Source organism: Xenopus laevis, chromosome 1L (assembly GCF_017654675.1).
Source record: "Xenopus laevis strain J_2021 chromosome 1L, Xenopus_laevis_v10.1, whole genome shotgun sequence".
NCBI lineage: Eukaryota > Metazoa > Chordata > Amphibia > Anura > Pipidae > Xenopus > Xenopus laevis.
Window position 1 is genome coordinate 212294469 of NC_054371.1, and position 27402 is coordinate 212321870.

The 27402-nt window shown below is 42.2% G+C and overlaps 1 protein-coding gene across 4 annotated transcripts; it reads left to right on the plus strand.

Annotated features, from left to right (window-relative positions):
- Window positions 1–8775: 8775 nt before the first annotated feature.
- Window positions 8776–27402, plus strand: hmgcs1.L (3-hydroxy-3-methylglutaryl-CoA synthase 1 L homeolog). Of its 4 annotated transcripts, none has more exons than XM_018268159.2 (10): window positions 8776–8906; window positions 14400–14857; window positions 16610–16735; window positions 17429–17593; window positions 17700–17868; window positions 17954–18124; window positions 19198–19304; window positions 21607–21732; window positions 23802–23965; window positions 25922–27402. In XM_018268159.2, exons 2-10 carry the CDS (start codon window positions 14410–14412, stop codon window positions 26006–26008), a joined length of 1563 nt encoding a protein of 520 aa, XP_018123648.1. In that variant the 5' UTR covers window positions 8776–8906; window positions 14400–14409; the 3' UTR covers window positions 26009–27402.

Sequence of the window (27402 nt, forward strand, 5' to 3'; positions counted from 1 at the left end):
AATCAGATGAAAATTGAGCATAGGACTGGCCAGATATGGGATGACTTTGACGTAGTTGGCCAGCTTAAATATATTGCAATATATGGACAAACAATCCCTGTGTTTAAAGGGTAAGGCATTTTTCAGTAGCAGTATGCACAAAATGTCGCTGTCTTAAATATATTGATAATGGGTTGAGTGCAGAGGACTCTTGTATGTGTCTATATGGAATCAAACTGGGCCAGCGGAACACCAGAAAAAACACGGTGGGCCCTGCCAGACCAAAACCGCTCCACCTGCCTCAGCCTGACCTGCCTGGCAATTTCTCCCCGTAAGTATGTGTTGGTCGGGGCAGGTTGTGGGTGGCTGCAGAAGTGGGGGCCCTAAAGTTGGCAGGGGGAGTCGGGGGCCTGGAGCAGGTACATGTGGGCCCCTGATAAGGCAGCCCCGTGGGCCCAGACCCTCCAGTTCATCACTGGCCTCGGTACGGCACCATAGTTACATAGTTACATAGTTTAAACGGGTTGAAAAAAGACAAAGTCCATCAAGTTCAACCCCTCCAAATGAAAACCCAGCATCCATACACACACCCCTCCATACTTTCACATAAATTATATATGCATAGGGTTGCCACCTTTTCTGGAAAAATATACCAGCCTTCCTATATATTTATCTTTTTGTTCCTATTAATAACATTGGGATCAGCCATCATTTTTACTGGCCAGGCCGGTAAAATACCGACAATTAAATACCCCTGGCCACTATACGACAATAGGTTTTGACCCGACTAATGATATGAAAAAACAAGTCAATCTCTTGATAGAAGAGGCCTGGTTAAACTCAGTTATTGATAGTAGAGAAACAACAGATCTTCTTTGCAAATTGACAAACTTAGATGGATGACCTATGGGAATTATCCTATGTGGGATAGACATACAGAGCTTGTATACTTCTATTCCCCATAGTGAAGGTATGGCCTGTATTGAGGATGTATTGCTAGAAACAAATTTGCCTAACAACAAGGTTTTTTTCATTCTTGATCGCCTGACTTTAGTATTGATTAAAAACTATTTTGCATTTGAAAATTAATATTATTGGCAATCACAAGGCATTTCAACGGGACAGTCGCGCCGTCACTAGCGAATCTATTTGCGCATCAACTTGAGAAAAAATTCTTTCTGGAGAATAAAATGAATTACAAATCTATAGTAGCGTACTTTAGATTTGTGGATGATAATGTGGAAAGGTACAATGGAGCAATTGACAAGCATGATGGAGGAAGCTAATTTAAGTCACAAAACCTTCACATTTACATATGAATGCTCACAGAGTGAGCTTAATTTTTTAGCTGTTAAGATAAGTCTTGCTGATGGCAAAATACATACAGATCTATATAGAAAAACTGTAGAAGAAAAACAATTTGCTCCATGCTACCAGCTTTCACAATAGCAAGGTCAAACGGGCGATACCAAAAGGGTAATTCATGAGAGCTAAAAGAATATCATCCAGACCAGGAAGTTATATTAAGGCAAAAGATGCTTTGACGGACCGATTCCTGGATAAAGGCTATAGAAAGGAACACATAAATAAAGCTGCAAAGGAAGTTGATATGCTCTCACGTGATAGCCTGTAGGTTAAGAAAACTAAAAATGCACAGGAAGAAAGCATAACTTTTGTATCTACATTCCATCATTTAAGTGGTAAGGTGGAGAATGTAATAAAGAAATATTGGCCCTTGATACAGGTTGATCCTAAATGTGGCTATTTATTTAAAGAACCCCCACTTTTCTGTTACAAACGTGGGCGCACACTTAAAGGGATACTGTCATGGGAAAAAAAAATTTTTTCAAAATGAATCAGTTAATAGTGCTGCTCCAGCAGATTTCTGCGCTGAAATCCATTTCTCAAAAGAGCAAACTGATGTTTTTATATTCAATTTTGAAATCTGACATGGGGCTAGATATTTTGTCAATTTCCCAGCTGCCCCTGGTCAAGTGACTTGTGCCTGCACTTTAGGAGAGAAATGCTTTCTGGCAGGCTGCTGTTTTTCCTTCTCAGTGTAACTGAATGTGTCTCAGTGGGACATGGTTTTTTACTCTTGAGTGTTGTTCTTAGATCTACCAGGCAGCTGTTCTCTTGTGTTAAAGTGATACTGACACTAAAAAACTATTTTTTAATATATGAATGTGCATTAAAAGTTACCTATAGGTCATGTTGATCATTTTTGCTGAGAGTTTTGTTTTTGTAAGTAATTGTTAGTTGAAGTTTCTAAACCTGACTGTTTTGCCAACCTGACTGTCCCTTCTCAGCCTGTCAGTTAGAGATTCTAATGCTAACAGACTCCTGCTGCTCAAATATGGCAGCCCCCTCATTCAGGAACATGGAGCATCAGGCAGGTACTGTAAAAGCATTGTGCAAATACTTTATGTCAAAGTTATAAGTAGCTTTCAAAGGCAATGTTATGACAGATGTAAAAAAGAGTTTAATTTCTATTTTCAGTATCTCTTTAAGGTGGCCATACACGGGCCGATAAAAGCTGCCGACAGACCGTGTCGGCAGCTTATTGGCCCGTGTATGGGGTCCCCCGACGGGCTTCACCGATCGAGATCTGGCCGAAAGTCGGCCAGATCTTGATCGGATGGGACAGAAAATCCCGTCGGATCGCGGCCGCATCTATTCGTTGATGCGGTCCTGCGATCCGACCGCCCGTTAAGGCATCGTTAGGATCAGCCCGATATTGCCCACCTCAAGGTGGGCATATCGGAGGGAGATCCGCTCGTTTAGCGACATCGCCAAACGAGCGGATCTCTCCATGTATGGCCACCTTTAGGGAGCTGCTATCTGGTTACCTTCCCATTGTTCTTTTGTTTGGCTGCTGGGGGGGGGAAGGGAGGGGGGTGATATCACTCCAACTTGTAGTACAGCAGTAAAGAGTGATTGAAGTTTATCAGAGCACAAGTCACATGACTTGGGGCAGCTGAGAAATTGACAATATGTCTAGCCCCATGTCAGATTTCAAAATTGAATATAAAAAAATCAGTTTGCTGTTTTGAGAAATGGATTTCAGTGCAGAATTCTGCTGGAGCAGCACTATTAACTGATTCATTTTGAATTTTTTTTTTTCCCCATGACAGTATCCCTTTAAGGACATGCTCTGTCCATCAGATACTAGACCCAAACGAAATAAATTTAGAGGGCACCCCAAGTTTGGCACATACCCTTGCCTGGGTTGTAATTGCTGTTCCTCTATAATGAAAGGGGCCAAAATCAATCACCCGACAAAGGGATTTGAAATTTACCTCAAATGTCATGCAACTTGCAATTCATCATATGTCGTTTACCTATTAAAATGCCCATGTGGCATGGGCTATGTAGGTCAGACTAAAAGAGAGGTTAAAAAAAGAATCCAAGTGCATACATTTTAAGAATAAATACAGATACACAAGTTTCTAGACATTTTAATGATTTCAAACATAATCCGATGCAATTACGGTGGTGTGTACTTGAGGAAGTTGCAAAAGATATAAGAGGAGGTGATAGACATAATAGATTGTTCCTGGCAGAAGGAAAATGGATTAAAAGACTTAGCACACTTGTCCCAAAAGGAATGAATGACTTTTGGAGCTTAAAACCTTTTCTATAACATAAAAGTTTTTTTTATTATTCATTGTTATTCCCTTTTTCATCTGCAGGAATTGATTGTAGAATTCACCAGCGGCATAGCTGAATAAAGGTAAAAATATAAGTTAAAAGTAGTAACGCTGGTGTTATTAATCTAGATATAACATATTTGATCTAAATTAGTAGTAAAATAAATCTCTTTCTCGGGTTGTTAATAACAGCCTTTTGCTTTTATGGAAATTTATTCTATTGGGATTGTAACAGAGTTACAAAATATTGTTACATACGTATATTTTAACATGTTGATCATTATCTTTGTACACATGTATCGTTTTTTGGATAAGGTGGGGAAAGTGATTGGTTACATTTTTAGCACTATTTATTAACTATGCATTTTTTCTAGCATATGGATTGTCTTGGCTTTTATATGGACTTTTAAAAGACTTTGTTCTGATCTGAACAAAACGAAATGGACATACCTGAAGAATCTGATTATCCACTTGGTGGGAGGAGGGGTGTGTTTAAATGTTTTCACGCTTTACACTGGGATTACACTGGAGAAAGGGCCATGCCCGAAACATGTCGTGTGATTTGTAGTCAATAATAAAATGTTTTAGCAGTATCTGCTTCTATGAGTGCTCTGCTCTAACTACTATGTTATGGACAAATATGGGATTGCGGTAACCCTTTATGGAGGATTGAGGCACCGGCAAACTGATTCTAGCATCGGCAGAGCAAAGGAACAATCTCCCTGTTGTTCAATTTAGCTTGTTCCTGGCTGTATATTCCTAGTGAATCCTGATGATCTCCTTGACCCTTGCCTTGCCTGACTACTCTGAACTCTGTATCCAGACTATTGCCTGGCTGATTATTCTGACCTCTCCAAGCTGAACCTTGCCTGCCTGACTACTCTAGGCTCTCCAGTCCTGATTCCAGACTATTCTTAAAGGAAAACTATACCCCCCAAACAATGTAGGTCTCTATTAAAAGATACTGAGCAAAACAGCTCATATGTAAAACCCTGCTTCATGTAAATGAACCATTATCATAATAATATACTTTTTTAGTAGTATGTGCCATTGGGTAATCATAAATAGAAAATTGCCATTTTAAAAAATAAGGGCCGCCCCCTGAGATCGTAAGATTCACTGTGCACACATACAAACCACATGTAAGGTCACATGAGCCAATTAACAGACAGAGTTCTGCCTTTTGCTTCCTCACTTCTTCCTGTTACAGTTAGTGTTGTAGTATTTCTGGTCAGGTGATCTCTGAGGCAGCACAGATAGAGTCACGAAATGGTGGCTCAAGGCAAGAGATGTAAAAGGGCAATATTTATGTAAATATATATTCCAGTTTGGTAAGATTCTTTAATATGTCATTCAATTTGATATAAACTATCTGTTGCTTAAGTATTCATTTTGGGGGTATAGTTTTCCTTTAACTCTGTTTGTGCTGGCCCAGCCTGCCTGTTCCACGCTGCATTGTCTGGTCTGTCTTTCAAACTGTGTTGTCTTCCATCCAGTATCCTTGGTGAACGATCGTGTCCCTTTGCTCATCCAGAACCTTTAGCTTTGCTCCTCTCTTAGTAAGACCTGGCGGCATCCAATTAGCGGAGGGCTCCTCCCGAGGTGAAACTGGGTAAATAGGCTGTGCAAAATATAAAATATTTCTAATATAGTTAGTTAGCCAAAAATGTAATGTATAAAGGCTGGAGTGACACGATGTCTAACATAATAGCCAGAACATTACTTCTTGCTTTTCAGCTCTCTAACTCTGAGTTAGTCAGTGACTATAAGGGGGGGCCACATGGGATATAACTGTTCAGTGAGTTTGCAATTGATCCTCAGCATTCAGCTCAGTTTCAAAAGCAACAGATGTGACCCATGTGGCCCCCCCTCATGTCACTGATTGGTTACTGCTTGGTAACCAGTCAGTGTAAACCAAGTGAGCTGAAAAGTAGGAAGTAATGTTGTGGCTATTATCTTAAACATCCAGTCACTCCAGCCTTTATACATTACATTTTTGGCTAACTAACTAACTATATTAATGTAGGTATTGACTTAACATTTCTTGTGATAACATGGGTGTGGTTTAAAAGGGTATAGGGCAGGCAGAGTATGGCACACACAGGGAGCACAGGGCAGGCAGGGTATGGCACACACAGGCAGAGTTTCTATTCTATTCAGCAGTGATCTAAATTACAGTGGGTGCCCTCATAGTCTTCCCTTTCTTGCAAAGTCCCAGCTAGGGTTGCCACCTTTTCTGGGTCAAAATACCTGAGTTCCTATATTTTATGTTTTTTTCCCTATTAATAACATTGGCACCAAGCAACATTTTTACCGGCCAGGCTCTCCCCAGTGCATGTTGGTGGGATGTGGAGCTATGGGGAATGGATACAATTATGTTACCACCTAAAGGTTGAGCGACACAAAGATAAGGGTTTTAAGATGGCCATAGATACAAAGATCCGATCGTTCGAATCCTCGAACGATCGGACTTCCCCATCTCCAGACCTGCCACTAACTATTCAGATCAAATAAAGTAGTAAAAGAACAGATCAGCCGATGTTCTGCCCCTGACAGCAATCGTACGATAGTTATGTCTGACTAAAGCTATTGACAGTCTCCCACTGAAAATCGTGCGATCGGCAATACATGCAGAGAAATTATCGGCAGCCGACAGAAATCTTTTAACCTGTCCGATCGACCAAATGACTGATCTCCGTGGGACGAAAAATGTCGGGACTCTCCACACACGGTCTGAAAGTCGTACGAATCGGATCTTTGCGTCTATGGCCAGCTTTATGACAAATGAGGAGATTAGTGGCCCCACAGCTAATCTCCTCTAGTGTGGTGGGTAATCTCCAAATGCTTCCCCAATGAACATTAGAATCACTGTCGGGTGAAATACAGGAAATGCAAAGTTGCCCAAAGATCATGGGGCAACTGATCTCCTCCTCATTTGTCATTGCCCTAAAGTTGCAGGAAAGGCATAATCACTGGTGGTACCAAAATATTAGGTATATGGTTATAGTCACTTACCTGAGCCCACACATGTACTATGTCCCTCCATTTTGTTGTTTGCCAAGTTACCTCTCTAGCAGGATGATGATGTTTTGACTAGTAATGTGGGGGTTAGGAAAAACTAGTGTCGGACTGGCCCGGCGGGACACCGGGAAAATACCCGGTGGGCCCCGACCCTAGTGGGCCCCCGCCGGGCCAGACCCCCTCTCCCAAACAGTTTTTTTAATAAAAAAAAAATAATAATTTGTTTTCGGCGCATCGCAGCGCCGTTTGCGCATGCGCGCCTAGTGATGCCGAGCGGCGCTTCACATAGAAGTAGGTAGCGGGGCCCCGCACAGGAGTCCCGGTGGGCCCCGGGCCTCCCAGTCCGCCCCTGTGAAAAACTCAACCAACACCCAACCCTAACCCCCAAAATGTTGCCATTGTAGGTACCACATCCCTGTCTCCCTTTCTGTACACTACTTATGCGCCCCTCTTGTTCCAAGACAGAGAATGTTTGGGAGTAGATGAGGCTTTACTTCCCCAGTCTGACCTGCACCCAAACTGAACCTGCAACAGAGGCCCAAATCGAAACCCAAACCTGCTTGACCTGCAGCGCCGGATTTCACTGACGGGCACTCCTAGGCCGCGTGGTCCTGCACCGCACTCTATGGATCGCAGGCGCATTGGAGCACTGGGGAGCTTTGCGTCCCCATTGCTCTTCAGCAAGAGGCTAGACGGCATACCGCCCCTAACAACTTACCGCCCTAGGCCCAGGCCTTTGTGGCCTCGCCACAAATCCGGGCCTGCTGACCTGCAAATTTTGGGTCAACCCACACACATATCACTAGCTTTGACCCCTACCTGGTTGCCGTGTCGTATGTGATTTAGCCTGTTAGATTGGGAGCTACTGTGTTAAAGGGGTTGTTCACTGTTACATTAGCTTTTAGTATGATGTAGAGAATGATATTCTGAAACAATTTGCAGTTGGTTTTCCTTTTTTATTATTTTTGAGTTATTTAGCTTTTTATTCAGCAGTTCTCCAGTTTGCAATTTCAGCAATCTGGTCGCTAGGGTCCAAATTACCCTAGCAACCATGCACTGATTTGAATAAGAGACTGGAATAAGTATAAGAGAGGCCTGAATACAGGGGCGCTCAGCCAATGAGGCGGGTTGAGGCACTCGCCTTAGGCGGCAGCGCCCCCCTGGTTGCCAGGGGTGGCAAAAATGCCGCTCCTGGTAACTAAGAGCCGAATTTCCGGTTTTAAACGGGGAAATTCTGCTATTCTAGTGCAGAGAGTGCAATTGTGCTCTCTGCACTAGCGACGTGGACCCCCCGCTGATCCCCGTCTGGCGCTGAAAGTGAGTGCTGTGGGGAGGCGGCAAAAACGAAAGTCGTCTCGGGCAGCAAATTGGGTAGGATCACCCCTGCCTGAATAGAAAGATGAGTAGTAAAAAAGTAACAATAACAATACATTTGTAACTTTGCAGAGCATTTGTTTTTTAGATGGGGTCAGTGACTCCCATTAAAGCTGGAAAAAGTCAGAAGAAGAAAGAAAATAATTCAAAAACTATTAAAAAAAATGAAGGCCAATTGAAAAGTTGCTTAGAATTAGACATTCATTTACATACCAACAGTTATATCAATGACCGACTATAATTAATCCCAGGATTGATAGAAATCAAATAATACTGAAGCTGACAGTTACATTCATTTATATTACTAATTATGAATAAAACAAACCCTTTAGTGCCTCACAGCGGACCCCACCCTGGACATCACTATTCCCATTAGGGACTTTATACTAAACTTTCAGCAGAGGGTTATACGGTCAGAACTTACCCGCTCCCTACAATCATCCAAAACCCAAAGGCACCATCTCTTCGTTGCCGGGCAACCCCCTCACTCCTCCATTCCATTCGCTGCGGCGCTCGCAGCCTACCTCGCCAGGAATCGGACGCGCGTTCCCATTGGCTGCCGATACCACAGAGTAACTTTTAATTGGTTAACGCTCTCTGGCCACCCGAACGTCACTTTCTCACACCATTCTATAGCAGGATGTCGAGCTAGCAGCTCTGGTTGGCTATTGGGGAGCGCTGATGGGCGGAGATTAGAAGCATCAAGGCGTCGTTGTGCTTTCCTATTGGCTGAAAGGCTGAGTGAGTGAAGCTAGTATCGTGCGGTGGCGCGGCAGGGCTGTACCGTGGGTGGTATAGTTATAAACCCTATAGCGCAAAGTGAAGGCAGAATCTGGATTGGGGTTGTAGGAGCAGCACAGCCAGCAACAGCACCACGAACAGGTTAGTGTAAAAGTGCTTTATTTGACAACCCTTTAACATCACCTGCTCAAATAATATAAATGCCTGGGGGTGGGATACATGTGATTGATACCAGCACTGGTGAACATATGGCACCCTGTTATACCCATGTGGCTGGCTTATCAAGAATTAACATGGGTGCTTGCTGATGGCTACGCTTGTTTCTGTGCTGCCATGCAATTTTAAATGATATACTAATCATCCTTTCTGAATTCTGATTCTATGTGCAAGGATGCTGGGGCATTGGAATCAGCGTGGCACAGCTTAGACTTGGTGAACTAGCTACCCTTGTGATTCCTACAGAATTGAAGCATCATTTACTCATCGTAATTGTTGCACTGCTGGTGTAAGTGTCTGTCCGCTTAGTTTGGGTATAATCATTGCATTGTTTTAAACAGGCAGCTGTATTTATCTGTAGCAAAGCCTTATTACACAGTGGCCCTCCATCTTTTAAACCAGTAGCACCTGGCTGCCCAGATTATAGGCTTAAAGGGGTTGTTCACCTTAAAATGAATTTTTAGTATGATGTACAGAGTGATATTGTGAGACAATCAGAAATTGGTTTTCATTTTTTTATTATTTGTGGTTATAACTGGTTGCTGTATCGTGGGTGATTTAGACTGCTAGATTGGGGGGGGGGGCACTATGTTAAAGGGGTTCTAATTTACATTAGTTTTTAATATGATGTAGAGAGGTATATTCCGAGACAATTTGCAATTGGTTTTCTTTTTTTATTATTTGTGGTTTTTAAAGTTATTTCGTATTTTATTTAGCAGCTCTCCAGTTTGTAGTTTCTGCAGTCTTGTTGATACGGTCCAAAGTACCCTAGCAACCATGAACTAATTTATATAATTCTGGCCTGGAATTACACGGTGTGCGTCCTTCAGATTTGACGCGATGAGAGGAAGCGCAGGGATCACGTCGGATGCGCCGAATGTCGCATCTGTAAACTGATTGCATTCATCACGACTGTCGGATGCGAACGCTGCATGTTGCATCTTCATCTCATATGCAGTCAGTTTGTAGATGCGACATTTGTATTACTTACATTAGGTTTGGAGCATCCGATGTGATGCCTGTGCTTCCTCTCATTGCGTCGGATCGGAAGGACACGCACTAATTCCATTTTCCAGGGATTAGAGGAGGCAGTGCTACAAGTTGCTACAAGCAAGATATTTTGTAACAGTTTTAGTACCGAGACTTGCATGGCATTGCTTTACTTCTTATGCGTAACACTTGATCTATAGGGACATACATGCAACATCTATTTCTGCCCTGCAGCATGCATTTTGGATAGGTTGCCTGTTTTTAATAGTAGAATATGATGCAATGCCCTGGGTTACAGGTAGCCAATGTATTCCTCTCTGTGGCCATTTGTTTGCTTGATGGACGTGAAACTTTGCTGGGTTTCTGAATCCGGCCTATAAGCAAAATAGGAGGGAATGTAGAGGGGGTATAAGGTCCCAGCAGGGCAGTGTAATTAAAAAAATCTTGTTCCCAAAGTAAAGGGGGGCCCTATATGTTGAAGACTGCTGAGGATCAGCAACAACTGTAAGCTCATAGTGTTTGCACTACAAGAGGATTAGTTGTCGCTAATTGTAGCTGAATAGAAATTTGATTGCTGTCTGTGGGGTAATTGGCTTGTTCTGCATCATGTGATGGATCTACAACTCCTCTCCACTGTCCTGGCCGGCTGTAGGATAGGTATCTACTATCTGGCTGCCATCAGGGGGTAATTGGGGTACTGCTTTCACAAGAACTTTCTTAAAAAGCGATTCATTTTCCGAAGTTGCCCGAAGTGGCCTTAGGGCGACTTCGGAAAACAAACCGCCGTGTGTGATTAGCGCTGGCGTTTTTTCATTTTAGCCAGCGCAGAGTTAGGGAAGGCGTTTGGGGAGAACCACATCTCCCCGAAACGCCCAGTGTGGCCTGACCCTTAAAGGATAAGTAAACCTTTAAAATAAGCGAATGTAAAATTGATGAGGGTGCTATTCTAAGCACTTTTGTAATGTACCTTCATTATTTATTTTTCTTTATTTTTCCATTCACTTATTTTAAAGGTTTACTTATCCTTTAAATTCTTGTAGCTAAGCGTTCCTCTTCTCTAAGGAAAGCACATATCTCTATATATAACCATTACTAAAATGGATTGCGATTTTAGGAAATGAAAATGCTGTTTCATAGTTGACAGACTTCTCTCGTGCCAATGGCCACTAGGCAATTCCGAAAGGTTGGGATTTGATAGTCAGCTGCACCGCTTACCGGAGGCGCATGCGCAGTACTGCCCTTTACGCATCTTGACGTCGGTCAAAGGGTGGGGCTTTAATTGGCTTCAGGACCTGTCAAGTAAGAGTAAGACGCGTCAGACATGTTTGTTATGGGCATCCGAAAACGCGCATTTGGGCACTGCAAACACCTTACATTGAGGGTTAAATACTAATCGAGGTGTTTTTTTCCTTTTTGTGCGCTTAACAAAGTAAAAGGCGATAAGTATCTACTGTATACCCATATTAAAGATGGCGGGCATGGACGTCCGCACTGCTTACAGACATCGCAGTCGCTTTCAGAACGCATGCGCGAGCGGCTGATGTATTGCTGAGACATGTGTTTGTGACCTCTCAGCAAAGTGACTGCTCTGGACGCTGGAGAGCTGGCCTGGAGTTATCTGCGGTAAGAGAGACCAGTAAGGGTAGGGCAGAGGGAATTTATCGGGCCCCTTTCTCTATTGCATGCGGCCCCAGCCTTTCTCTATTGCCAGGGGCCCCAGCCTTTCCCTATTGCCAGGGGCCCCAGCCTTTCCCTATTGCCAGGGGCCCCAGCCTTTCCCTATTGCCAGGGGCCCCAGCCTTTCCCTATTGCCAGGGGCCCCAGCCTTTCCCTATTGCCAGGGGCCCCAGCCTTTCCCTATTGCCAGGGGCCCCAGCCTTTCCCTATTGCCAGGGGCCCCAGCCTTTCCCTATTGCCAGGGGCCCCAGCCTTTCCCTATTGCCAGGGGCCCCAGCCTTTCCCTATTGCCAGGGGCCCCAGCCTTTCCCTATTGCCAGGGGCCCCAGCCTTTCCCTATTGCCAGGGGTTATTGCACAAAGGACACAGCCATCAGTAAAGCAAGTCAATAGTAATAGCTGCTTATGTTAATTACACCCAGTGATATAAGAGTATTGTTGTGGGAAAACATGGTGTGAGGTGTTTGAAAATGCAATAGCTTATGGGTCATGTTTACTATAAATATCTCCAGAGCTGTTGCCCATGGCAACCAATCAGCAATTAGATGTAAACGTCATCACCTACAAGTTAGAAAACAAAGATCTGATTGGTTGCTTTGGAGCGGCATCTCCCGAGATCTCTGTTATGGGATTTCAGTTGTGCAGTAAGTGTAATGTTACATATATTGGCTGTGTTGCCAGGATGCAGTTATCATTACGGAGGGGCAAGTGCAAGAAATTTGGAATCACATGTCACGGTCCTAAAGGAGAGCTGAGAGCTTTAGATCAGCAACAGTGAGAGGACATTGGTGTGGATACTGCTCATTGCTATAAGCAGAGTGTTATTTGCCTTTCCATAGTATGATGACTAAATACCTCAATGCACCAGTGAATCACAGGCAAGTGTTTTGCTCAAAATACACTCATGGTACCGATGATTAAGAGATTCGCTGTTTGTTCCTGGAAAAATTCGGCTGCACAGCCATATTTCATGGTGAATCAGATGTGGTAAAATGGAATCCAAAATATTTGTATTTTTTTCCCTTTTTTAAACTAGTTAAAATTTAGTATGATAAAACAATTTGCAATTGGCCTTTATTTTTTTATATAATTTTTTTTTTTTGTAGTTTGTTTTGAATTATTTAGCTTTTTGTTCAGTGGCTCTTCTTCAGTTTGAGATTTCAGCAGCCATCCGTGGCCCAATTTACCCTAGCAACCAGGTATTGGTTTGAATGAGAGGCTGAAAGTTGATTAGGAAAGATCCTGAATAGAAGCTGTATGAAAACATGTAACGAGAATGAGCTAACCCAGGGCATTGTATTGGAAAAAGGAGCAGGCACTTCCAAAGAGCAATCTTCAAGAAAGACTTGTAAGATAAGTAGTAGTTTATTTTGGTACACAGGGATACTGTCATGGGAAAAAAAAATATTTTTCAAAATGAATCAGTTAATAGTGCTGCTCCAGCAGAATTCTGCACTGAAATCCATTTCTCAAAAGAGCAAACAGATTTTTTTTATATTCAATTTTGAAATCTGACATTGGGCTAGACATATTGTCAATTTCCCAGCTGCCAAAGTCATGTGACTTGTATTCTGATTAACTTCAATCACTCTTTACTGCTGTAGTGCAAGTTGGAGTGATATCACCCCCTCCCTTTTCCCCCCCAGCAGCCAAACAAAAGAACAATGGGAAGGTAACCAGATAGCAGCTCCCTAACACAAGATAACAGCTGCCTGGTAGATCTAAGAACAACACTCAATAGTAAAAACCCATGTCCCACTGAGACACATTCAGTTACATTGAGAAGGAAAAACAGCAGCCTGCCAGAAAGCATTTCTCTCCTAAAGTGCAGACACAAGTCACATGACCAGGGGCAGCTGGGAAATTGACAAAATGTCTAGCCCCATGTCAGATTTCAAAATTGAATATAAAAAAATCTGTTTGCTCTTTTGAGAAATGGATTTCAGTGCAGAATTCTGCTGGAGTAGCACTATTAACTGATGCATTTTGAAAAAAACATGTTTTCCGATGACAGGATCCCTTTAAGGTTTTTGTATCTTTCAAACACTTAATCACTAAAAGATACAAAATGCGTAAGTTTTTTTTCAAAACACATCAGTTAATAGTGCTGCTCCAGCAGAATTCTGCACTGAAATCCATTTCTCAAAAGAGCAAACAGATTTTTTTATATTTAATTTTGAAATCTGACTTGAGGCTAGACATATTGTCAGTTTCCCAGCTGCCCCTAGTCATGTGACTTGTTCTCTGAAATACTTCAGTCACAATTTACTGCTGTACTGCAAGTTGGAGTGATATCCCCCCCCCCCAGCAGCCTAACAACACAACAATGGGAAGGTAACCAGATTGCAGCTCCCTAACACAAGATTACAGCTGCCTGGTAGATCGAACAGCACTCAATAGTAAAATCCAGGTCCCACTGGAGCAGGAAAAACAACAACCTGCCAAAAAGCAGTTCCATCCTAAAGTGCTGGCTCTTTCTGAAAGCACATGACCAGGCGAAATGACCTGAGATGTGCCAATATTACAACTAAAAAAAATACACTTGCTGGTTCAGGAATGAAATTTTATATTGTAGAGTGAATTATTTGCAGTGTAATTTAGAAATAAAAACAACATAAAATCATGACAGAATCCCTTTAACCCCAGGGCATCACCATATTGGCTTCACAGTGCCCTCTCTGTAGTCTTTCCATGCACTGGGGTTGTGCTTAGTTGGAAGTCATTGATCCCCTGTTTGCTTCTTATTTTCCAGGTCAGCCATCATGCCCGGATCCCTCCCTCCAAACGGTGAAAGTTCCTGGCCCAAAGACGTGGGTATAGTTGCCCTAGAGATTTACTTCCCGTCCCAGTATGTCGATCAAGAAGAGCTGGAGAAGTTTGATGGAGTCAGCGCTGGAAAATACACCATTGGCTTGGGTCAGTGTAAGATGGGCTTCTGCTCGGACAGGGAAGACATCAACTCTTTGTGCCTCACGGTGGTGCAGCGGCTAATGGAGAGGAACAATCTGTCTTACGACTGCATCGGCCGACTGGAGGTGGGAACAGAGACAATCATTGACAAGTCCAAATCCGTAAAGACTGTCCTGATGCAGCTCTTTGAGGAATCGGGAAACACAGACGTGGAAGGCATTGATACAACAAACGCATGTTATGGAGGCACAGCTGCTCTCTTCAATGCCGTCAACTGGGTGGAATCGAGTTCTTGGGATGGTAAGCACTATGCATTTTTCTAGGTGACTATTATTGGCTCATTGTAAGTGCCCCATAGATTGGCACAGCTGCTGTTGGTGTGGAAAGGAAACTATTTGAGAAGTGGACTTTCCTTTTCTACACAAGGTATGTATATCAAGACGGTTAGAAAATCACTGGTCCTGATCAAGCTGAAATATGTTATATCTGGAATGGATTAACAATGAGTGCGGCAAGCGGATTAGTACATATTGTGCCCCTAGGGATGGGCAAGTGTATTTGCCAAACAGAACAAGGTGTCTCCAATCCTGTACAATGTGTGCAGCCAGAACTTGGATGTTCTCCTTATTGTCAGCACTTTGGACTGGTTTTTGTCCTACCCCCCCCCTTTTATGCAAACATTGACATTAGATTGGGCTATTTTTGCCACACTGATGGAAAAAATTTACGTCAATGGATACGCCGTTTTTTTTGTTTTTTTTTCCCCTCCAGTTTGGCAACCGAGATTGTGCTGATTGATGTGATCCCTGATCAGATCCCATTAGGAGCCTCTGGAGAGGCCTGCATCCACTGCTTCATGTGCTACTCCTCTGGTGGAATTTTCAAATCTGCCTCATTTTTGGCCAGTCAGTCTGCCATTGTGGCACAGAACAGTAGGATGTCGGTGCTCTCTGGTTGGCAGTCAGTGTAAGCCGACAGCTACAAAAAGCACAAGTATTATTGTAGCAACTTGTCTATAATTGTGTCAGCCAGCAGTATTAACTTATGTTAGTGGCTCCTGGAAAATTTATTGTAACAATATTTTATCCAAGTTTCTCCGTTTTTCACCTAAGATACTGGTGCCATTTTGGAAGCTCTTAGGGAAATCGGTTTTTGGGGGGGTAAACGATGGTATGACTCTCTCAACAGCTTTGAAACAATCCTAGATTCAGTTACGTCAAACAGTTCATGGGGCTTAATGTTAAAGGAGAAGAAAAGCTACCAAGGCAGTTTATATCCAATAGATTAGCCACAACAGTGCAAGCTAGAACGCCATTTGTATTCTTTAGACTGCTTTTCCATAACTGAGTAAACAGCTCCAAAAGCTCTCTGTTTGTTTAGGATAGCAGCTGCCACATTAGCTTGGTGTAACATCACTTCCTGCCTGAGTCTCTTCCTGCTCACTTATAGCTCTGGGCTCAGATTACAGCAGGAAGGGGAGGGGGAGAGAGGAACAAACTGAGCATGCTCAAGACCTAACCCTGGAGGTTTAAGCTGAAAACAGGAAGTCTGATATAGAAGCCCATGAGTAATAAAAGTAAAGAAATGTGTTTCTTTTGACAGACTCAGAGCAGCATTACTTTGGGGTTTACTGGTGTATTTATGTAGACCTTTCTGATAAAATTTATGCATTTATGCGGTCCCGCGATCTGACTGGCCATATCTGATGCATTATGATCTGATCGTTGGGCCCTAGGGCCCACGATCGGATCAGCCCGATATCGCCCACCTCAATGTGGGCATATCGGGGAGAGATCCCCTCATTTTGGCGACAACGCGGATCTCTACATCTATGTCTATCTTTACTCTTTTTGCCTTCACCATATGTCGTGCTTTCTGCTTCTGGTTTTAGCGTGAGCAGGAGACACGCTGTGTAAACATGAACATTTGGATTTGGGAGTCTGTGATCAAAGCCGACTGAAGAACCTGAGCATTTGCATTCAAAGAACCAGGATCATTGAATGCAATGACTTATGATTGGTTAACTGAATCCTTGCCTTTTTTTTTCCGTAGGACGCTACGCACTTGTGGTTGCTGGAGACATCGCTGTGTATGCCACGGGAAGTGCCAGGCCAACCGGAGGAGCCGGAGCCGTCGCCATGCTCGTGGGGCCAAATGCCACTTTAGTTTGTGAAAGAGGTTTGATCCTTTCTCATTATTTTTTACATTGCCTTTCATATATGACTCAAAACTATGGGGCAGATTTATCAAGAGTCAAATCAAAAACTTGAATTTTCGATTTTTTTTTTTTATGGTCAAATTTGGCTAGTGAGTTATTCAAATTCAATTAGCATTTTTTTAGAAAATTCTATGGATGCACCGAATCCAGGATTCGGTTCGGGATTAGGCCTTTTTCAGCAGGATTCGTATTTGGCCAAATCCTTCTGCCCGGCTGAAGCGAACCTGAATCCTAATTTGCATATGCAAATTAGGGGTGGGAGAGATATCGTGTGACTTTTTGTCACAAAACAAGGAAGTAAAAAATGTTTTCCCCTTCCCGAATACTGAATTGATAAGGATTCAATTCGGTATTCAGCCAAATCTTTCGCAAAGGATTTGGGGGTTTGGCCAAATCCAAAATATTGGATTCGGTGCATCTCTAGAAAATTCGAATTTGATTTTCGAGATTAATCATACTCTGGCCCTTTAAGAACTTGAATTAGACTATACGCCACCGAAGTCAACGTGAGAGGTCCAGGGATCAATTTTGAGTTGTTTGCAGCCTTCCTGATATTCGGTGCATCCCCAGTATATATCTCTCTCACTAGTTAGAGGTTTTCTTTTTTTTTTTTTTTTTTTTTATATCTTCACAATGCCATTTAATTTTTCCAGGTCTGCGTGGAACACACATGCAACATGCCTATGATTTTTATAAGCCCGATATGGAGTCGGAATACCCCGTTGTTGATGGAAAGCTTTCAATACAGTGCTACCTCAGCGCATTGGATCGCTGCTACTCTACTTACCGCAAGAAAATCCATGCCCAGTGGCAGAAAGGTCCGTTCCCAAGATCAGTCGCTTCTTTGTTCTCTCTTCATAAACGCCATTTCATATCTCCATAGCAAGATGTGTGCTGATGTATCATTTGCTTTTCTTCCTCCAGAGGGAACCGATAAACCCTTCACTCTGAATGACTTTGGATTCATGACCTTTCACTCGCCATACTGCAAACTAGTCCAGAAATCCTTAGCACGGTTGCTGGTGAATGACTTCATTAGTGATTCCAACCCAAATACTGAGAGCGGAGTGTATGTTGGCCTGGATTCATTTAGGTAAGAATATATCAACTCTTCCAAGGCATAGTATTGTGTTGCACTTATTCTATTCTATGTGACCAGATACTGTTTTTTTCCCCAGGGATTTAAAGCTGGAAGAGACTTATTTTGACAGAGACGTAGAAAAGGCATTCCTGAAGGCCAGCACAGAAATTTTCAATGAAAAGACTAAAGCATCTCTCCTGGTATCTAAGGAAAATGGGAATATGTACACACCGTCTGTGTATGGATGCCTTGCCTCTGTGCTTGCGCAGTAAGTATTCATATATAAAAATAGTACATGAATGTATTCGGATATCTGAAACCCTCAGTGTGTCTATACAGATTCCTCAGGATTGCTGTACAGGAACATGGACGCAGTATGAAAGTTACAGGGGCTTAGCATAGTCCTGTGTCTTGTTCATCCTCCAGTACAGGGGTCCCAAACTGCCAGGCCGCGGCCCAGTACCGGGCCGTGGACAGTCTTCAACTGGGCCACCGAATTGGACACGCCGGTGCTCCAGAATCAGACACGCCGGCACTCCAGAATTGGATGCTGGTCCACCGGTCCCCAGGCCCAAAAAATTTGGGGACCCCTGCTCTAGTACATTGGCAGTGCATGCTCTCTTCCTACTGGGACACAAAGCCTTCCCCTTGGTGCTGGTACATTGTATACTGACTGTGTTAACTGAGTGCATTAGAGGAACAGTAACATCAAAAAAATGAGTGTTTTAAAGTAATACAAATATAATACGGTGTTGCCCTGCACTGGAAAACTGGTGTGTTTGCTTCAGAAACACTACTATTGTTTTTATAAATAAGATGCTTTGTAGCAATGGGGGCAGCCATTCAAAGGAGAAAAGGCTCAGGTTACACAGCAGATAAGCTCTGTAGAACATAATGGTGTTATCTGTTATCCACTATTTAACCTGTGCCATATAGACTCTTTTTCAATTTCCACCATTGCTACACAGCAGCTTGTTTATATGAACTATAGTAGTTTCTGATGCAAACACATCAGATTTACCAGTGCAGGGCAACACTACATGATATTTTCATTACTTTAAAACACTTATTTTTTGGTGTTACTGTTCCTTTAATTAATAAGCAGCAGTAAGAGCTGAGAATAACGAGGAGCAGTCAGATACAGGTTTCAGTAGCCATTGTATTTACAAATAACTTTAAAAATGTGTAATGAAAGTGTATTAGAAAATTGCTTAGAATTATCATTTCTTTTGTTAGATAAAATATGTTTTACATCCACTTTACACCATCAGATTAGCCTTGCTGTTGTCTGTATTATGTTGGTTTCTCTAACTCCTTCCCTTGTGATCCTTTTTTCCCCAGGTATTCTCCTCAGCAGCTGGCTGGACAGAGGATCGGTGTTTTCTCCTATGGCTCAGGCTTTGCTGCTACATTGTACTCTCTCAGAGTCTCACAGGACGCTATGCCAGGTAAGAATTACAAATTGTATCCATTATACACTGAATAATGGATACTAAAATGTATTCTGTGGTGTGACTGGTAGCAATCAGTAACAATATAATGCTCAAATAGAATGGTGGGGTACACAAACGGGGCTATTTACTAAACTCTGAATGCAAAAATCACGAAAAATTTGTGATTTTTTTTTTTTATATATATAAAAATCAGACTTTTACAAAATCACTATTTTTTTGGAATTTATTAAGCCCTGAGGATGGAAAAGTCTGAATCTGAAAATCCGGCATTTTAAGCTGGCCATAGATGTTGAGATTTTTAAAAGATCAGATCCTGATCGTGAGACCACGATCTTCTCAGAACGATCGTACGAATTGTCCATCAACTAAAAAGACCAATTTGCCAGGAAAACAAAGGGGAGCTGCCTGCTTGGCCCTGCAAACATAGATACATTGCACTGGGACCGACAAAGATTTTTTGACCTGGCCGATCAATTTCCTGACAGATGTCGGCGAAAAATCGTAAGATGTACGATCGTTCGAATACCACTAACCGCACGATAATTTCGAAGGATTGGTCGGACTTCCCTAAAATTGGTCATTCGGCAAGAAGAATCGTCGCGTCTATGGGGAGCTTAAGACCTGTCGAGGTTGCATATAAGTCAATGGGGCAAATTCACTAACCTCCGAAAATTCGCTAGCGACAGCTTCGTTCACATCACAACACTTCGCCAGGACAACGCTAATTCACTAAAATCCGAATTTGCATCCAGGGCGCCGAACTCTGGCGAAGTTGCGCTAGCGTTACTTCCACGTGCCCAGTGTATAGTTTATGTGCCATATGGTAGGAAATGTAGGGGGGAGCCTGGGTACCCAAAAATTTAATTTACTGACTTTTGCAGCCTATCACCCTGAAAAAAAGCAAAAGACGCGGGTTTTTTTGGGACTTTTCAACTAAAAATTGAAGAAGCCCTATACATTGCACTTCGCCTGGTCTGAGCTGGCAAAGGCAAGTCTGGTGGAACAGGCAACGTTCAGTAAAATGCGCATCTTAGTGAATTTGCGAAGTAACGCTTTTTCGCCAGAGAGAAACTTTGCCTGGCGTAAGTGTGAAGCAGCGGTAGTGTTTATCACTTTCATTATTATGCCAACGTCTGTTAGTAAATCTGTGAAGTAACAATTAAATTTTCGCCAGCGTTAGTCACTTCGCCCTTAAGTAAATTTGCCCCAATGGGAGAAGTCCCAATGATTTTTTGATGTGTGCTGGGTTTCGTGCAATACCCCGAATTTTTCTAGTAAAAAAAATTTTTAAACATTTTTTACCGCAAAGCAAATTTTCGGGAAAATTTAATAATAAATAAGCGTTTGTAGCAGAAAATATTGAGATAAATTCACCCCCATAGACATTGCAATTCTGCTACGAGTTCTTTCTCTCATATAATGCTATCTGGGTTTACCTGATTGGTCCAACCCTCAGTGCCCACCAACAGCAAACCTAGTGGGTACAGTAAGGTCCCTGACTCTCCAATTTTAGGGCCAGGCTTGTGCTCTGCTCTTTGTAAAAACATCGCATCTCGGTCTTATTTAGGGTTGCCACCTGGCCGGTAAAAATGATGGTTGATCCCAATGTTATTAATATGGAAAACAGACAGGGCCGGCCTTAGGCCAATTGGACCAATTGGGCCCAATTGGGCCCCGCACCTCTGGGGGGCCCCGCACCACAGGGCAGCACAGATAATATTTCCCTCAGCACATGATGCTGCCTGGCCTGCCCCCAACTTTGAGAGTCCAGCCCATCCCCAAATCCATAGGTCTAGCCTGCCCCCAACTCTCATAGGCCCAGCTTTCCTCCAACCTTGATAGGCCCTGCCTGCCCCCAATCCAACCAAGCCTGCTCCCAAGCTGAATCGGCCCAGCCTGCCCCAAACTAATTGGCCCAGTCCACTCTCCTATTTCCTCCCTCTCTCTCTTACCCTGTGTGCCCCTATTATGTTACCTTGTCTGCCCCTTTCCTTTCTATTTTGTGCCTGTATGCCCTTATTTTCCTAAATACTTGGTGTGTCAGTAGCCAGCAACACTTTGTCTAGGGGCCCCGCCAACATGGTCCCAATTGGGCCCCACATTTGATAGGACCAGCCCTGAAAACAGATAAATATATAGAAAGGCTGGTATTTTTTTCCAGAAAAGGTGGCAACCCTAGTCTCATCAGCCCTGTTTTTGCATCATCAGTCACAAGTTATTCTGATTAGATTTCTTTTCCATCGGTTTTCCAGATGCACACTAATGTTTATATGCACGTGTTTTTTTCCCTTTTTAGGTTCTTCCTTGGACAAATTGACTTCCAGCTTGTCAGACCTTAAAGCAAGACTTGACTCGAGAAAGAATGTTTCACCCAGCATTTTTGCTGACAACATGAAGCTGAGAGAAGACACACACCATTTAGGTACAAACCTTATTATAAGCCCATGTTCCTTCATCCTTTCACAGCTCTCTTCCTGACGTAGCCTTGGGCTACTATTGTGCTAATGGCCCTATTTATGTTCCGAACTGCAGCAAATGCTAACGAAATAAACAGCAGCCCACTATGGCTTACAACATTTTTTTTTTTATACTTTTCTAAACAAAATGGCTAAACTATACACATTTTTAAAGGAATACTGTCATGGGAAAACATCATAACACATCAGTTAATAGTGCTGCTCCAGCAGAATTCTGCAATGAAATCCATTTTTCAAAAGAGCCAACAGATTTTTTTTTATATTCAATTTTGAAATCTGACATGGGGCTAGACATATTGTCAATTTCCCAGCTGCCCCCAGTCATGTGACTTGTGCTCTGATAAACTTAAATCACTCTTTACTGCTGTACTGCAGCAGAACAATGGGAAGGTAACTCCAGCAGAACAATGGGAAGGTAACCAGATAACCGCTCCCTTAAGCTGGCCACAGACAAAAAGATCCGATCGTACGAATCAATGTACGATCGGACTTCCCCATCTCCCGACCTGCCACTAACCGTAAAGATCAAAGTCTTACCATTCAGATCAAATATAAAGTTGTAAGAACAGATCAGCCGATGTTCTGCCCCTGACAGCAATCGCTATGATAGTTAAAGCTAGTGACAGTCTCCCTCTGAAAATCGTACGATCTGCAATACACGCAGAGATATTACCCGCAGCCGACAGAAATTTTCTAAACTGTCCAATCGACCAAACGACCGATCTCCACCGGATGCAAAATGTCGGGACTCTCCACACACGGTCCGAATATCGTGCAAATCCTCGATTCGTATGATCGGATCTCTGCGTCTATGGCCAGCTTAACACAAGATAACAGCTGCCTGTTACATCTAAGAACAGCACTCAATAGTAAAAGCCAAGTCCCACTATTACAGCCTGCCAAAAAGTAATTCCATCCTAAAGTGCTGGCACAAGTCACATGACTGGGGCAGCTGGGAAACTGACAAAATGTCTAGCCCCATGTCAGATATCAAAATTGAATATAAAAAAATCTGTTTGCTCTTTTGAGAATTGGATTTCAGTGCAGAATTCTGCCGGAGCAGCACTATTAACTGATGTTTTAAAAATAAATAAGAACAGTCTGCTTCCATATGAACCACCCTTTTCCCATATGTCCATAAAGTTTATTCTTGGAAACACTTATGATCAAAGGGTTCTGGAAGATGAGCCGAACGATTGTGACCCAGTGTAGAACTATCAAGGCTGTTTTTTCTTTTCTCATAAGTCTGATTTGTGGTATTCATATGACAACAGAACACTGAATTACACACTACATCCATGTTGTCCACCGGCATTTTTAAAGATAGACTTTAAAGGAGAAGGAAAGTCTTTGTGCATTTTGGGGTGCCAAATGTTAGGCACCCCAAGTGATTGTATTGACTTACCTGAAACCCCAGGCTGGTGCTCCTATCGGCAGAAAACTGCACCAGCCCCGGGTTATACCAGTGAGCACCACGGAGCGATCCTCTTCCGTCTTCCTCCACCTTCACGCGGCTGTGCATGCTCAGTAGAATAAAAAGCTGAACTTTAACTAAAAAGTCGCCTATTTTGTTCTACTGTGCGTGCCCCGGGAAATTTGAAGAAAGAAGAAGCTGGAAGAGGATCTCTCCATGGTGCTCACTGGTATAACCCCGGGCCGGTGTAGTTTTCTGCCGATAGGAGCACCGGCCCGACTATTCGCCACCTAAAACCTTCCAAATTACTGTATAAGTCAATGGGAGTCCAGGGATCAATTTGATGTTTGCAGCCTTCCTGACTTTCCATGTCTTTTTTTTTTTTTTTAAATTCAAATTGAATTTTTCTAATTTGAATCGAATTTGATTCGAGTTTTCGGGTCGATTTAAATTCGTCCGAGCTGAGAAAGTTAGATTTTATTAATAAATTTCGATTGGTTGAATTTCGAGTTCATGGAGTTTAAAAAAACAAAACAAAAAAAATTCGAAATTCGACCCTTGATAAATGTACCTCTAAATTTGTGTTTACTCCCCCCACAGCTAATTATATTCCTCAGGGGTCAGTGGACGACCTGTTTCCAGGTACTTGGTATCTGGTCCGTGTGGATGAGAAGCACAGGAGGTTCTATGCCCGCAGTTCACTGATGAGCGATGGACCTTTAGATGCTGCACCTGAATCTGTTCTTGCAAGCACCGCTAATGAGGTATTATAACTAGTCTAACCCATCCTGTCTCGCTGTTATTTGAGCCTTTCCTTGCCCTTTAAAGGGGACGTCCTATGGTGATAATGCCATTTTAAAGAAGAAAGGTCCTTACATTTAGAGGCAGAGTCCCAAAATGTGAATTTAGAGCTTTTTAAATAAAAACTCGCCCACGTTCTATTCATTCCTATAGGATTTTTAGATTTGGATTTATCAACGGGTAAAAGTTAGAACTCGCAATTTGGTAAATATGGTTCTTAAAATACCATAGGAATGAATAGAACGTGGTTAAGTATTTATTAAGCTTTAAACTAACATTTTGATAAATCTGCCCCTTAATCTGCATTTGTAAAGGGAATTATTTGATCACTTCTTATATATCACACCTGCATCTATGAACATATCATTTTATATTTAAAGGGGTGGTTCACCTTTAAAACTTTTATTATATTATAGAACGGCTAATTCTTGGCAACTTTTCAATTGCTTTTCATTATTTTTTATAGTTATTTGCCTTTTTCTTCTGACTCTTTGCAGTTTTCAAATGGGCGTCGCTGACCCCTTCTAAAAAAACAAACTCTCTGTAAGGCTACAAATATATTGTTATTGTTACTTTTTATTACTGATCCTTCTATTCAGGCCTTTCATATTCCAGTCTCTCATTCAAATCAATGCATGGTTGCTAGGGGAATTTGGACCCTAGCACCAGATTGCTTAAGATGCAAATTGAAGAGCTGCTGAATAAAAAAACGAAATAAAAACCATGAATAACAAAAAATGAAAACCAACTGCAAATTGTCTCCGAATCACTCTCTACATCATACTAAATGTTAAATCAAAGGTGAACAACCCCGTTAACTTTTAGTATGTTATAGAATGGCCAACTAAGCAACTTTTAATTTAGACTTCATTATTTTTTTATATATATTTATATATTTTTTTAACTTTTTCCAGCTTTCTAATTGGGGTGACTGACCCCATCTAAAACAAATGCTCTGTAAGGCTACAAATATATTGTTATTGCTACTTTTTATTACTCCTCTTTCTATTCAGGCCTCTCATATTCATATTCCAGTCTCTTGTTCAAATTGGTGCATGGTTGCTAGGAATTTGGACCCTAGCAACCAGATTACTGAAATTGCAAACTGGAGAGCTGCTGAATAAAAAGATCAATAACTCAAAAACAGCACATAATTGAAAATTAAAACCAATTGCAAATTGTCTCAGAATATCACTCTCTACTACATCCTACTAAAAGTTGATTTAAAGGGGAACAACCCATTTAACCAAATAAAGACCCCAGAATAAGGACTGCATTCTGCTTATGCTATAAATGGTATAGTATATGAATACTCTTATTGCCTCAGTTAAGTTTCTTTTTAAATGTTACCATATCAAAGGGGAAGTCACCCTCAGTTTTAAAGGAGACATATAGGATGAATGAAAAACCCCTAATTTTGTAGGCAATTATAAGTAATAGATGGTGTTGCTTTTACATGGTGCTAAAAATGAATATTATCTTTAAAAATAGCCCCTTTAGATGTCCTCTGGTCCCTGTCCAGTTTTAAATGAGGGGTGGGCGCGTCCTAACGTTCCCTGCCAGAAGCACAGTAGGAGGGGGAGAGCCAATCACAGCCCTGCATTTACACAAGCACAGACAGGCTTTAGTTCCCTATTAGGTCCTGCCAGCTGCTGATTGGTTCCTGTCCTACAGTGCAGTGAGCTGCGTTTCTCTGCACAGCCTGGGAATTCAGGGAGCAGCAAGCGGAAGAGAAGGGAGGGATTATTAGGGTTTTTACAGAAGTATTCAATAAACACTACTGTTTTTAAGCACAATTCTTCTATATGTAAATGAGTGTAACTCACTGGTTTTTTAAACAAAATGTCTCCTTTAAGAAGTGTCTGAGATAAACTGACATTTGGATATTTACACGTGTAATTTCCTTTTCCCCACGGCAGCATTTCCCAAGCCCTGCTAAGAAAGTCCCCAGAATCCCTCCAGCAGCGGAAGCCGAGCCCATCTCCGTTACCAACGGGGAGCACTGATCTTCCAAGATGGAAGCGCCCACCTTTATTTTGCATTCGTGTAAATGGACTTTTTCTTAATTGCGGAGCTGAGAAACCTTTTCCGATTCCATTACGAGGCCAGTGCAGAAAGTCTTTGGTTTCTTTTTTTCTGCAAAATCTTAGCGTTTTTATATCTTGAAAAAGGGACAGTGAGATATAAACAAAGATATAAAGTAAATGAAAAAAAATCACCTTTTGATCTGGGAAGTGACAAGTGTGTGCAGTTAGTTAGGCTGAATGTTACTGTACCCAGCTGTAATTGGGTAACCACCAAACTAATTGCTATTGATTATATGTCACTTACATAAATATGATCCTTTGTCTGTGGCTCTCGCGCTGTTGCTCCGGTACAGTTCCCGCTATTTGCATGAGCCAATCAGATTAAGGATCACTGCTCTGAGGCCACACACAAGTTAGTACATCATCGGACACCAACGCTGTACCTCTCGCATTTCACGGCTGCCTCGATGCTTCGTGTTTTTGGTCTGTCGGCGTGTACAGAGTTGTTCTATTTCATCCCTTTTTAAGATCACGTTGGTGCTAAAGGTACGGGCTGAAGCCCAACTCAATTGTAAAATAAAAAATGTAGAGAAAGTATTATATAATGTAAAAGTTTTTATTAATTTTTTTTTGTTTTGTTAAACTTTCTGTGTATAATTCTTTTGTCTTTAGAAATCTAAAGTGAAATTTAAAGTGGGTTTAATAGCAGCCCAGCCAGACAGATGTACAACATACACTACAATGTATCGGGATTTTTGGCCAAGCAACGAGCTGCTGTCTCACTTATAGGGCAGGGGGGGCTCTTGTTTTTTTCCTGCATTTGTAAAATACTTCTCTCCTCCAACCCCACGACTTTTGTACAGTTACAGTTTTGCTAATGAATTCTCCTAAACAAATGTACAGTCAGGACAGAGACACGCTCAGATTCGGGGAGATTAGTCGTCCATCGAGAAATCTCCTCTTCTTCGGGGCGACTAATGTCCCCAAACTGCCTCCCGTTGGCTAGAATCCAAATCGGCGACGGGATGGCAATCAGTGCGATTCGTTTTCTCACAAGGAAACTTCAGGTTACTTGAAAAAACGAATCACTCCAAGTGCCGCCCCGCTGGCTGTTTACATTCTAGCCGGCAGTTTGGGGAGATTAGTCGTCCTGAAGAAGAGGAGCTTTGTCGCCGTGCGAATAATCTCCCCGAATGTGAGCGTGTGTCTCTGCCCTAAAGCGAGAGCATTGTGTCCCAAGGATTAGTGACGTCACGTGACCTGAATTGTTCTGTGTGGAGACAATGGTTCAGTCGTTTAAGCCGAAATGAAATCTGTAAGTAATGGAAATGCTTTAACAAAAATAAATAAAGTTTTCCTTCTGGTGCAGAAAA